The 13,560-nt window shown below is 40.7% G+C and overlaps 1 protein-coding gene across 2 annotated transcripts in view; it reads left to right on the forward strand.

Annotated features, from left to right (window-relative positions):
* Positions 1-13,560, forward strand: part of GAN (gigaxonin) — a 40,132-nt gene that overhangs the window by 12,759 nt on the left and 13,813 nt on the right. Inside the window, exons 2-10 of one of the 2 annotated variants that reach the window (XM_085589880.1) lie at positions 1,015-1,129; positions 1,986-2,336; positions 2,789-3,006; positions 3,887-4,008; positions 4,507-4,626; positions 5,711-5,853; positions 6,196-6,332; positions 6,818-6,946; positions 12,802-12,911. In XM_085589880.1, the coding sequence (XP_085446006.1) occupies positions 1,015-1,129; positions 1,986-2,336; positions 2,789-3,006; positions 3,887-4,008; positions 4,507-4,626; positions 5,711-5,853; positions 6,196-6,332; positions 6,818-6,946; positions 12,802-12,911 (1,445 nt within the window). Of the gene's footprint in view, positions 1-1,014; positions 1,130-1,985; positions 2,337-2,788; positions 3,007-3,886; positions 4,009-4,506; positions 4,627-5,703; positions 5,854-6,195; positions 6,333-6,817; positions 6,947-12,801; positions 12,912-13,560 lie in introns of both variants that reach the window. The other variant, XM_021541222.4, reaches the window with a different exon arrangement.

Here is a 13,560-nt window from a genome sequence, read left to right on the forward strand (position 1 = left end):
CTAAGAATATATTCAAATGAATGTTAAAAAGTTTTAAAAGCTTTTATTTTTGTGTGCTGTGATATAGATGTAGGTTACTATATATACACAGAAGTAGGGAAACAAACTTTCTTGTATTTGTATACTGTATTCTTCGTTGACCAAATTGTGGAAAAATATGTTTAAAACTGATCTTTTATTAGCTCTTGTGGCTGTTGGCACCAAACTGGTGGATGCTGCTCCCTTTTGAACACTTAAAGTTGTCTCTCCTGGAAGAAGTGTTTGCACTGACAGCTGGTGGAAGGCAAAGTGTCTGCTGTGCTATTATTACTTCCTTACCTTTTCCCCTAGCCTCCACCATTCTATTCACAGGCACATCACAGGGCTCCTGGTATGTTTAAAGAAATGGCTTGTAAGTGAAGTGTCCACTGATGTAGATGAATATTTATAGTTCTGCTGAGCAGCACATGGGCTGTTTCCTGCAACTGTGAGTGCATGGCTTGGTTACAGCCAAGCACAGCATTAGGTTGATAACATCATAAACTACACAAAATGGTAATGCAATCCAAATGTTTGTGCTGCCAGTGAATAGTCTGATCACATCTGCTAACTCTCATTATTTCTTCCTTGGTAAAAAAAGCTTTGGTTTTGTTCTGGTTTGAGTTTTTTCCTACCTTTATCAAAGCAAATTCTTGTGTTTCATCTGTCAGCAGAGCTGCTGTTCTGTTGGAAGGTCTGAGTGAAGTTTTTGAATGCTTGTGATGAATGAGCTGGGATAAAACATACTTTGGCTCTTTGATGGCCTGGGTAGTTTGCAAGGCTGGCAGATTTGTTCAGTTTGCAAATGTGATGAGCAGTATCAGAGGCCATACCTACGTGCTAATTCAAAGGATAATTTTTCCATCACATGGAAAGGTTTTAACATCTGTGTGTGGCTCAAGACATCCATATTCTGAGATCTCAGATTCCTCAGAAACTGACAGCAAGCAATGCCCAGATTTTGAACTTAGCTCTTTTCCTTTTCTCTTCTCTTAGAACAAAATTGAATTACAATCCTCCAAAGGATGATGGCTCAACATACAAGATTGAACTCGAAGGGATATCTGTTGATATCATGAAAGAGATATTAGACTACATCTTCAGTGGGCAGGTATGGTATTAAAAAACCCCTAAAACTCACCTGGACTATTTGGCAAAATAACTTGAATTTTTAACACTGCTATCCTGAGAGGTGTTTAAAATTTTGTGATAAAGCTTCTGCAGAGTGGGACTGTGCATATGAAGTAGAGGCAGTAGGCTCTGCAGTTCTCTCCTCTTCTTGTGCAGCAGGGGAGGACTTTAAAATTTAGAGTCAATGTCAAATGCTTGTATTGAAATTGGTGGCTACCTTCAGTAACCTGTTTTAAAACAGGTAGTGTTTGTCAGCTGTGACAGAGGACTGCTTTGGTAGTTACAGAGATGGAGACCCCATCAGTAAGGATTACACCTCAGTGTAATCCAGGAGTACACCAGGCACCCTCCCTCCCTGCCCCTCGTGCCCACCTCTCTGGCCTCTTGTCAGATCTGCCTGCCAGGAGCCTTAGCAGGAATTAAAGTTGGTGTGTCTAGTTTATTTGGAACCAGACTGAGATTGATGAATGAGTTTAGCTTTCAGCAGAAAAAGAAAAGGTAAATTTGGCTTAAAATTCATTCCTGCATGTGTGTTTTAAAAAATTATATATTTATTACAACAAAACACATTTTAGGTTCCCGGATGAGATGAACAATTTTATGGTTGGTTACTTCAGGAACTTATCAAAATTTCTGCTCCACACCTTCTGTCAAGCAAATGCCTTTCCAACCCTGTGTTAATTAATTAATGGTTAGCAGTCATATCAGTTTCTCCTGATTCTTACATTGGCATTAATACTCAATTTTTCAGCCACTGAGAATGAGTGTAATGAATGCAGGCATGTCATGGAACAAATGAGTGATAGTAGCTATAACTTCTAAATTAATTCTTGCAGATCAGGCTAAATGAAGAAACTATCCAAGATGTGGTACAGGCAGCTGATCTCCTGCTGCTTACAGACTTAAAAACTCTCTGCTGTGAGTTTTTAGAAGGTTGCATAGCTGCTGAGAACTGTATTGGTATTCGGGACTTTGCACTGCACTATTGTTTGCATCATGTTCACTACCTTGCCTCAGAGTATCTGGAAACTCACTTTCGAGATGTCAGCAGCACAGAGGAATTCTTGGAACTGACTCCTCAAAAACTGAAAGAAGTGCTGTCGATGGAAAAGCTCAATGTTGGAAACGAAAGATACGTCTTTGAAGCGGTGATTAGGTGGATTTCTCATGATTCAGAATCCAGAAAGGTCAGGACATCCAAATGTTTGTATTTTGAACATGGCGCAAATCGGAGTGTTCATTCTAATCAGTGGGAGCTTGAAATAGATCTGTTTCTTTCAGCACTAATCTTACAGAATTTATTGAATTTTGCCTGAAATGCAGACCATGGCATTGCAGTAAGAAGATGAAAGCTGTGTGGATGGTATATTATCTGCTGCCTTCATTATTTAATAGGCATTAAGAAAAAAAAGCACCATTTTGACATTTGATGATATAATCTTGTTTAGATGAAGGGAAAGCAAGTAGCATGTTTACAAAGAAACTTTAAGGACTTGGTGCATTTTCTTACTAACACTGTCTTGTATAATTTGTTACTTGCCGGTATCAAAAACCCTCAAGTATTTGCTAAGCACAGAAGCATCTGCAGTCCGTGTGCCTCCGTGCTGGGAGTGATTTTGTGTCTGTGCTGCCTGCGCAGGTCCACATGAAGGATGTGATGTCGGCAGTGTGGGTGTCGGGGCTGGACGCGGCGTATCTGCGCGAGCAGATGATGAGCGAGCCGCTGGTCCGCGAGATCGTCAAGGAGTGCAACAACATCCCCCTGACACCCCCGCAGCAGGGAGAGGCCATGCTGGCCTCCTTCAAGCCCCGGGGCTACTCTGAGTGCATCGTGACTGTTGGGGGGGAAGAGAGAGTGTAAGTGTGCAGTGCCATGATAGCCGGTCCCAGGGCCAGCACTCGTGGCTCTCTGAAAACACAGAGTGCAGAGAATGTGTGCACCTATTACTTGATACTCTATCATTTGAGTTTGTTTTACGTTGGTCAGACACACCTAAAATACCTTTGGGGGTGATTCAGCAATAAATAGTTATTTTGTTTCTGACATTCCACATGTTGTAAACTTAGAGTAGGATTGTTTGTTCAGTAAGTGTTGGCTAGTTTTTATTTTTTAAACTGAATAGACTTAAACACAGAATCATTTCTGATGATCTGAAAAGCATCTATAACAAAACTTAGAAGTAATGAACATGTGCTTTAAACAGTTTTATTTATAATAGATAGATGTGGTTTCAAAAAAAAAAAGTCATTATTGGTGCATCTGAGATAAGCTGAAACTTCCTGTTCCACACAAGGATCCCTTTTGTTTCTTAAGTACTCCCTGCAACAGAAGGGAGGATTCAGTCCTGTTTAAATAAATTTAGCATTTAGATGTTAGCTCTTTATAGAAGCGTTGTAAACCACTCAGATAACATTTTGCATGTCAGTTTGTGAATCACTTTACTCAGACATTACTAATACTCTATATCGGTTCTTCTTAGCTCGTTCAAAGTTCATAAAAAAGGTTACAGGCAGATACAGTAGGAATGAAGTCAGTCAGCTTTTTATGTCTCCAAGTGTGTACAAACTCAATTTACATGTTTGGTTTGGGGGTCTTCTCCTTACCAGGGAAATGCCACGTGATGAATATACACGAAAACAAGAACAAGCCAGCTTTGGACACGAGGTGTTAACAGTGAACTCGTAAAACTCTTGTCTTTGTCTGTTTCTGTTTGTTCCCTCCCCACCCTGTGTTCAGATCACGGAAACCAACCTCAGTGATGCGGTGTATGTGTCCTCTTTATGATCCCAATAGACAGCTCTGGATTGAACTTGCTCCTATGAGTATTCCAAGGATCAATCATGGAGTATTGTCAGCAGGTAAAGGGGAACTTCATCTTTGTGAAGTCAATGTTACGAAAACTTACCAGTGCCTCAAAATCTGAGATACAGCTTATAATAATATATTTTCTTCAAGACTGACTGCACTGGGGTTATTTCATGCTTCCCCTTTGTCTGCCCAAGACTGTACTTGACTTTGTGAAAATCCCTGTCATCTGAGTGTCTTAAAATCACTGTTCCTGCAATGTTTTGTGGGAATCTGCTACATCTGTCTCTCCAGGAGTATTTCATGTTTTAAGTAAATTCTAGTTACTGCATCACTGAATATGTTGAAGGGTATCTGCAGGGGCAGACTTGAGTCAGATGTAAGTATGTGCTTTACCTTCTCCAGTCCAAAGTCTGACCTGTGACTGGTCTGGATCTCTTGGTGAATTCCAGAATACAGCTCACCAGTCATGTTGTTTTGCTCAGTGTGCAAGTGTGGGTCCTCTTCTTGAGAGTCCTGTTCTTAAGATTATGTTACATTTTGTTTTACAGAAGGATTTTTATTTGTACTTGGTGGTCAGGATGAAAACAAGGGAACGCTAAGCTCTGGAGAGAAATATGATCCAGACACCAATTCATGGAGTTCCTTACCACCAATGCATGAGGCAAGATCTCTATCTAACTGTTGGGATTTAAGTTTTTACTTTGGCAAAATGTTCCTTTTCTTCTGCAAAATTTTGTTCTGAATCTCCAGTTGCTTGCATCTTACACATTCAAAATCATGCTACAGACTGACTTCTGCTTATATCCTGTTGTTCTTGTGGTCTGATGCTGACTGCTGGATCTGGAAAAACTAAACAATTGGTGAAGAGCTAACTGTAAGATGAACTACAAAATTTCAGGAATTTCATAATGAATCAGTCCTATAGTATACTTAATGTTCTGCGTGTACTGGCCTTCTAAAACAAGAGACCTCTGAGATGGACAAAGGGATCGGACTGTGCAGAAAAGATGGACAGAGGACTGGCCAACATACAGAACTTGGCTTGCACAGACATATTTAGGTTTGGTTTGAGTTAATGCTTCCTTCTTCATAATTGCATTCCATCAAAAAGTAACAGTTTGTTATTTGTAAACATATATCCTTAATACACCCGTGTTTTTATCTTTGTAAATCAGCACAGGGTGTTTATTAAGAAGTTGTTTACCACAGGATTTTCCTCTTTGCAATCTCTGGTTGACAAAGGCATGTACATTTTAGTTATGATGCATTAAATTTCCTGCTTGTGATACGTTTGCTGTGAGACTGAGGGGTAGCTGGGCTCATACATACCAAATAGAAGAGCTGCCTTTGCACAGAGAATGGGTCCAGGCTTTGCTGCTAGAGAGACCTGAAAGCAACAGCTTCATTGTGGAGACCACCACTATGGAAACTGAAATATGGCCAAGCTCTGTTCTTAGATTTCTGTGTGGTCTCTTTGGCTTCTGCTGCTCTGCTTTTTTTTTTTTTTTTTCCTTTTCTTTTGATACCCTTTGTTTTGTTTAGTTGATTAAATTAATAGTCTTATGCTGGTGTTTAGGACTTCACCATGTTAAAAAAACCCAAAAACCAAAAAACAAAACAAAAGCCAGGCATAATACTAATAGCACTGTGCAGACACTCTGAAAAATAAGATTGTGTTCATTTGTGTTCATTTATTCACAATGGCAGTTATGTTTTTCAATGTTGACTTTATTGATGTTCCTTAGGCACGACATAATTTTGGTGTGGTAGAGATTGATGGGATTCTGTATATTCTGGGAGGTGAGGATGGTGAAAGGGAGCTGATCTCTATGGAGAGCTATGATATTTATAGCCGGACCTGGACCAAGCAGCCAGACTTGACCATGGTTAGAAAGGTAAAAACTACATCTTATATTATTGTGTTGCTTCTTGTTAAATAGTCAATGCACATATATGTATGTGTGTGTATATATATACATGTATAAAAATATGTATTTTAATATTTTGCTTCAAGTAGAAGCTGTAGCAAATAGTCTCAAAATGCAGTGAGAGTGAGCAGCTTGCTCTGTCTTTATACACCAAAACAAAACTCTGTCTGAGTATTTTTGTGCCTCGCACGTTTGACATGGGGTATAGGCAACCCAAATGTCTGCGTGTGTGTGTATAGACAGCTTTGAGCTCTCAATACTGTGCATTTGTATGTCATTTCAGATATATTTTTCTTTTTTTTCCATAAGATTGGCTGCTATGCAGCTATGAAGAAGAAAATCTATGCAATGGGTGGAGGCTCCTATGGAAAACTGTTTGAATCTGTGGAGTGTTACGACCCCAGGACTCAGCAGTGGACAGCAATCTGTCCTCTCAAAGAGAGGAGGTGAGGGAAAATGGAAGTGAGGAACTAGATTGCTTTTCCAGCCCTCTGATGGGAGGAAAGTGTCCTTTTTCTGATGAATCTGTGAAGATGGCCTATGAATCTCACCAGGTCTTTGTGAGTCATGGTGCCTGTAGTTAACATGTGGTTGAGTAAAGACAAGCATCCAGGCAATAAATACAAATGTTGTAGAAACATAGCCCTGGTGTTACAAGCACTAATTCTCTGATGCAAAGTGAAAACAGGAAATTATAGTTCAATTGGAACTTTAGAATATTTTTAGACAGAAATATTTTTACTGTTTTTGGGGTTTTTTTGTGATCTGAATTAGGTGCTTACAATTAATATCCATGACTCATCTTGCTGGATATTTAAGGCATCTGTGTGTATAAATAAATAAAAGAGTAAAAGATGGATAATGTTCAGAAGGGTATGAAAAAGGGTTTTGGTACACCGCATTAATATTTTTTCCTTGTTTGAATTTTCAGATTTGGGGCAGTGGCCTGTGGAGTTGCCTCTGAGCTTTATGTATTTGGTGGGGTCAGGAGTCGTGACGACAGCCAAGCCAGCGAGATGGTGACATGCAAATCAGAATTTTATCATGATGAGTTTAAAAGGTAACTGACTGCAGCTCTAAACATAGAAAATAACTTGCTATCCAGCCACCTGCCTGCTCCCTCATCCCTTGTTCCTGCAGTCTGAATCACAAGAAGTCTGTGCCGTGTGTCTGTTGCTCATTTCACTTTTTGTCACCTGGTTTGGCTTTTACTGAAGGCCCATCCACTCCACTTTTCCCTCTAACATGCCAAGCCTAAAGCCCTGGAGCCACCATGTGGCTCTTGAGTGACCCTGGACAGGAGAAGCACCTTGGTCACACAGGGAGTTTGTTGTTCTTCCCCTGCACTCTGCAATTTCCCCAAGTGCTGCCCCCACCTCTACTTGTGCCCACAGCTCCCTGTTGAGTGCTCACTACAGGTCTTTTCCAACCTAAATGATTCCATGGTTCTATGGAGGAATGTATGAATGTACAGGAATATTTCTTCATGATCCATTCCTACCTCCAAAGATTTGCAGCTTAGGGAATTCCTAGAGATAAGAAATTTCATGCATTTCTGCTCCAGGCATTTATAGCTGATAGCACCCATGTCGGCTTTTGCCATAGGAAAGACACTATGGATGCTATACATCCCACATCTCACCACACTGTATGGCTCATCTCCTTCTGTTTGTTTTGAGTTTGCTTCCAATTACTTCATTTCTTATCTTTTGGCTCTGGTAGTGGAATCCACCTTACTATATGTGGTAACCATTCAAAATGTTACCTTACATTGAAATTTTTGTTTAGGCACCCTTTTCTCCAGTCATAACTGACAAACCTGGTTCCTCCAGTGACTTTTTTCTTGCATATACCTGTAAATTGGGTTATTCTTCTTTCATAAATTAAATTTTAGAAAGACTTTGTGGTCAGATGTTTCAAGGCTTGTTGACAAGTGAAGGAAATTAGCATGTTTTATTAGAAGATCAAGACTGATTTATGACAGTGACCTGTATAAAAGGACACAAAAATAGTACAGTAGATGTAAATTCATTATATAATTTTCTTGCAAGATGTGTTTGTAAAGAGACTTTAATTTCTGTATGAAGAGGTCTTCTCTGTTGTTCAAAGTGATGTCTAAACTAGCTATAATCAAATTAAGCTGAAGAAAAACATCCTTTAAATTGGTTAAAAGAAGCAGACAGATCAGAGGGGCTGCTGCTGCTGAATCTCCCTTAGTGTTTGCTAGCCTTCTGGAGGCTGCAGAAATGGTAGAAGCTTATTAATGTTTTGCGAGAGGCCTTTGAAAGGGAAATAAGTGCTCCCCTCTATCCTACTTGCTATTTTCAGTGGATTTACTTGAAATACTTCCAGCCTGATTCTGTTCTTCAGAAGGTCATGATTCCTCAGCAGTGGCTGCAAACCTGTTTCACTGGTTGATGCAGGTTGGGCTCCCGTGCAGTGGATTTTGGGGAGCTGGGAGGGCCCAGCCTGGGCGCTGCAGGTGAGGCCGTGGTGCCACCTGCTGACTGCCACACTGGGATGGGTTTGTGGCTTTGCTCGGCGGCGTGCCCCAGGCCTTGCAGGATCCCAGTGATAAAACTGCAGCTGCCCCAGCTGCTCTGAGTGCTGCCTGTGTGGTGTGAGGGCTGGCACGGGGCAGGGGAGGCAGCAGATATGACTGATGGAGCTGATGGAGGAGGCACATGGGGAGGGCGGCTGAGATACCAGACTTCGCCTTTCTGCTCTGCCACTGCCCAGTCTGAGCTTAGAAATTTAATTCAGCATGAACCTGCTGGCAGGGCACAGCTTTTGGGCATTTCTGTGGAAACTGGGGAACCAGGGAAGGCTGGGATGGTGGCAGCTGCTGCCTGGGCATGGTGCTCCCAGGGTTTGGAGGGCCCCAGCTCAGCCCAGGGGTGCTGTAGCCAGAAGAGGGTGCAGTGTCTCTGTGTTATGTTCCAGCACTCAGTTCCAGGGTCTGTCAGTTATCCCAGGTTTTGGTACCCTCAGAGATCTGTGTAGCAGATCAATTCTAGCAGTCTAAACCAAAATTCACAGTGACTTTTTAAAAAGTTACTTGCCAATGTTGCATATTTTGTAATGAGCTGTGGGCTTTTCCAGCTGTTTTTAAGTGGAGAACTCCATTATGTTCCCTTTCTCTGTGGATGCAGAGAGCTCTCTGGACTGTGAGTTCAGCTGTGGGACGGTGTTGGTGCTGAGGTACGTGCAGCAGTGCACACCTGTGTCATTGCACAAATTTCCATGTGTGCCTCAGGCCTCATTGCCAGAGCACAGGGTCAAGCATCATGCCAGGCACCCAGAGCCTGAGTGTCTGAATTACAGGTTTTACTCCAGTGTCAATGTCTAAGGATGTACTCACATCAGTATATAAACATATTAATTCATGTAAGCTGCCATAATTCTGGCTTGAATTGGATTAAAGGACTGGACTTGTTTAATATTGTTTACTTTGACAGTAAATTACTCCAAAACAACTCACAGTGCAGAGTCTTTAAAAATTGTTATTCTTAGCCATGACGCAGACTTTTCAAAGACTGGGGATATGCTGAGATCTTCACACTAGCAAAAAAATAAACATTGAGACTCCTGTTAAGCTGTGCTGTATAAACAAGTAATAGAATAAATGAAGTGAGACAAAATAGTAGCATCCACATGAAATGTGAACAGGGTAATGTAGGAAATAATTCTCATACTTGAAGTGCTGCTGTATTAATAAATGTTTTGTCAGGCTGTCTTCAGAGTCATATGCATGAGTGGATTTAAGTGAACCCAAAGATAGAAAAAGCTGTATGTCAGACTGCAGGGTTTTTGCAGGATGTAGATGTTTTTTTCAAAGGCTATAGATGGAGCTTTGTGTGCATTGTATCCTGTTTTTTTTAATTATCGATCAAGCTAAAAACAGGTTTAATGAATGTGAAAATGGAAGATGGAAATGTGAAGGTATCCTTCACCCAGTGATCCAGTGTTCATCTACTCCATAAAAAGCAGGAAGTCTTAAATACATACTCAAGACATTGATGGGGCAGACTTTCTATCAGAGTTCATAATTTATAATGCACTTTTTGCACCATGTAGGTGAGTGGAGAATTGGATGATGTCTCTGCACACTTGAGTTTTTTTCTTTTCAATGTGGATGGCTGGAAATATTTAAGACAGCCCAAATTGACTTCAGGATTCTTTGCAAGATCTGCTGGTGGATGGCCATTGCTGCCTTTCCCTGGTGGTCTGTAAGTGGGGTAGGATTTCTTCCTTCTTCTCACGATTCAAAAAGGAATTATGAAAATTTGCAGGTACTAAGGGGCATAAAAGTGAGAGAGAATTTTCAGCAGCAGTACTTTGGTAAAAGATCCTTTACAATGTTCTTTTTGCTACTGGAACATCATGGAAATAAGAAAGAACTTTCAGCAGCATATAACTAGTGAACTAAATAGTCTTGTAACATAGTATGTGTAATTAGCAACATTCTTCCAGTCAGTGTGCAGGGATTTCATTAAAAGCAAGTGCTTATGCAAATGTAATGAGAACACTGATTGATAGCACTGTCAGATGAGAGGAACCTGTATTTTCATTCATTTCCAAGCTTCGTCTCTTAGCTGGGTGATCTTGAGGTGACGTGTCTGGAATATTGGCTCTGTATCACATCTTTATTTACTTCCCACTTGGAAATAAAGCAGTTACCCCCATCCCACTCATCAGCTGCAGCAGTGTGGATAGATATTTTGTTTGTCTTACTTTAAGACTAAAAGAAATCAAGATTCTTTCCTTTCTTTTTTTAAATTGGGTGGAAGCCTGTTCCAGTTTCAGAGCCATCACTTCTGCCCATGGTTGCAGCAGGACTTGCCTTCCCCCTGCTCCTCTTGGACTCAGTTTGAGTGGAGCCATCCCAGGGAAGTACGCAAGAGTTCTGTTCCAAGGACTGTTTTCAGATTCCTGAAGATTGTGAATTTTTGGTCATGGTGTTTTTTCCATACTGTTCAAACAGCAGGCACAACCCACATTAAGCTGGAGCTTAGTCAAATTCTGATGAAACGTGACCCCTTGCCCTTCCTGTCTTTGTTCCTTCCTAGTTTTAACTGCTAAAGCTGCTGTGAGTGTTCCTGAAAAGTGGTGCCTGTTTTTTAAAGCATACATGTTGAGAAAGCCTGAGGATGAATTTTCACAAGCAGCTACAGAAACTTTAATAATGTCCTTTGGTGGTGCATAGTAGGAAAATGCTTGGGTCTCACCCTGTGGGTTTAGGTTTTTTAATTTAAACTCCAAAACCCAGAGTATCTAGTGCAGATAAACTCCTGATTTGAGTTTTTTCCCCTTCTTTAACCTGGTCCTATAGTTAGAATTAAAGAAAAAAATCCAGTCTTCCTTCTGCATTTCTCTGCCACTTACTCAGTTTTCAGAATTCTAGGTCACTTGCTGCTAAAAAGCAGTGAAAATACTGTGCCCTTCTCCTTCCCTGGTAAGGGAGGAAGCTAATGAAATATGATGCAAGTTGTTTTGATCTGTGAGAGTTTCTGAAACAGTGTAGAGAACTCCTTTTCTCTCCTTAGTTCATCTGTCCTCCTCTGTGGCAGCTACAAACCATTTCCTTACTTTGTGCAGAACATTAATCCTTCAGTGTACAGCACAGACAAAATAATGGACAGCAAATCCTTTCATTTGCCCTTTAAAAATTGATTTCTATCTCCAAGATAATTGATATGGAGCAGTATTTCCTTCAGTGCCAGAGCAGCGGTTTACTTCTGAATTAGGAGTTCAGATGATGCAGAGTTTTCAAAGATCAGCAGTATCTGGGAGGGCATTTTCTAACGTTTTCCTTCAAATTAACCTGGTATGACCATGAAAATATATGGGATGATGTTCAAAGGTTTCTCAGACCTTCATGTTCTCTGTAAATTATTTAATGAAAAGTGTAGGAGCAGTCCCCTAAAATGGCCTTGATTTGTACATGTCAGGGTCTGTGTGTGGTAACTGTGACAGCATCTGCAAAGGTGCAGCGGCATTTTGTAGGAATTTGTTTCAGAACCACAGAGAGGATGCTGATAGCTCTTGGGACCTCTTTATAAACCAGCATCCCACGTGGGTGAGGAGTACATCCCCACCTGTTTCCCAAAGGCTTCAACAAGGAAAACTGCTCTTCACTTGGTGGAAAGATCAGGCTGATGTAGTGTTGAAATGAGCCTGTGCTTACAGTGAACACAGGGGAATTGTAAGATTACTGTAGGAGCTAGAAAGGGATTGAAAAGAGCCTGATATGAGATTGGAAAGGTCTGTGGCAATTCCAGATAGAGGACATTTCTTTTCCAAATTCCATTACCACTTTGATTTCCAGTCTTCTATCCCTTGTTTGAAGTTAAGCATTGCCAAGTGCTGCATTCTTCGTAGCAGGCAAGGATTTGTTGTTCCTGATAAAGCACTAATAAAGAAGTTGAAGAATTATATGGGGGAGACACTGCTTAATAACAAGGTTCTGCTATAGCAAGTTGTTTTTTCCCTTACTGTGGATCATTAAAACTTATATGTGTTTATTTTAAAGACAATTTAAAGACTATTTTTAAAACTGCCTAAAATTTTCTCTGTAGGGAAGATTGACGGGCATAGTTGGCTCTCTAACTTGCCTGCTCTCTTCCAGAAGGTCATATTGTGTGGCTGCAAGAATAATTTATTTTAGGTAGATTACACAGATGAGTGGAGCAATTCTGAAATTAAGTAACTTCAGGATACAGCAGTACTAGCTGCTTTTCCTGGCAGGGAGAAACCAGGACTATCCCAAACTATGCAATATTCCCTTTACATAACAAATTAATATGTACACTCTGCTTTTGAGTCAAAGATTACAGCTGCAAAAAGACTCTGGATTATTTTTTTAAATGTGCTCACTAAAAATCAAATCCTGTTTTTTAATTGTTATTTTTACAGGTGGATTTATCTAAATGACCAGAATCTATGTATCCCAACTAGCTCTTCTTTCGTGTATGGAGCTGTGCCCATCGGAGCCAGCATATACGTGATTGGAGATCTCGATACAGGTCAGAGCCAGGACTAAAAACCTCTTTATGCTCATTTCCTTCCAATATTTTGATTACCTGGCACTGGTGAGACTGAACATTTTAAGAATAAGAGGCTGGGACACTGTTCTGTCACTGTGGGTCAGGGGGATTATGGGATTATGCTGGACATACACATAGGCTGGCTTTTGGACTTCTTCAGTAACAAGTTCAGTGCTATGAGCCTTGGCTTGATTTGGTTGATTAGTTTGAAGACCACAAGTGATCAGGACTAAGAGTGTGTTACTGCTTTTATCTAAGTACAAGAAGACCTGTTAGTGCCTGAGGTTGTAGCACCTGTTTTTGCAGTGGGAAACGCAATTCCGCATTCTAGGGGCATTGTCCAGTGGTTCATATGGATGTGAGAGTGACTCTTGGCTCTCAATCCCAATCAAATAGATGTGTGCTATCAAACATGCTCAGTTTGCAGCTGCCAGCGTCTGGCCATGCTCTGAAAAGAGATTTGGAAGACTTGTGGACATGTGTACGTATATGAGCGTGGAGTAGGGATTTTTCCAAAATATAAGCAAACAAAATTCCAAATTTGGTGGGTTTAAGTAGATCAGAAATGTCATAGTAGTTCCTTTTTGATGATAATTTCAACCACCCATCCAGACACTGACTTGTGTTC

The sequence above is a fragment of the Lonchura striata genome, chromosome 11, assembly GCF_050655825.1.
Source record: "Lonchura striata isolate lonStrDom1 chromosome 11, ASM5065582v1, whole genome shotgun sequence".
Lineage (NCBI taxonomy): Eukaryota > Metazoa > Chordata > Aves > Passeriformes > Estrildidae > Lonchura > Lonchura striata.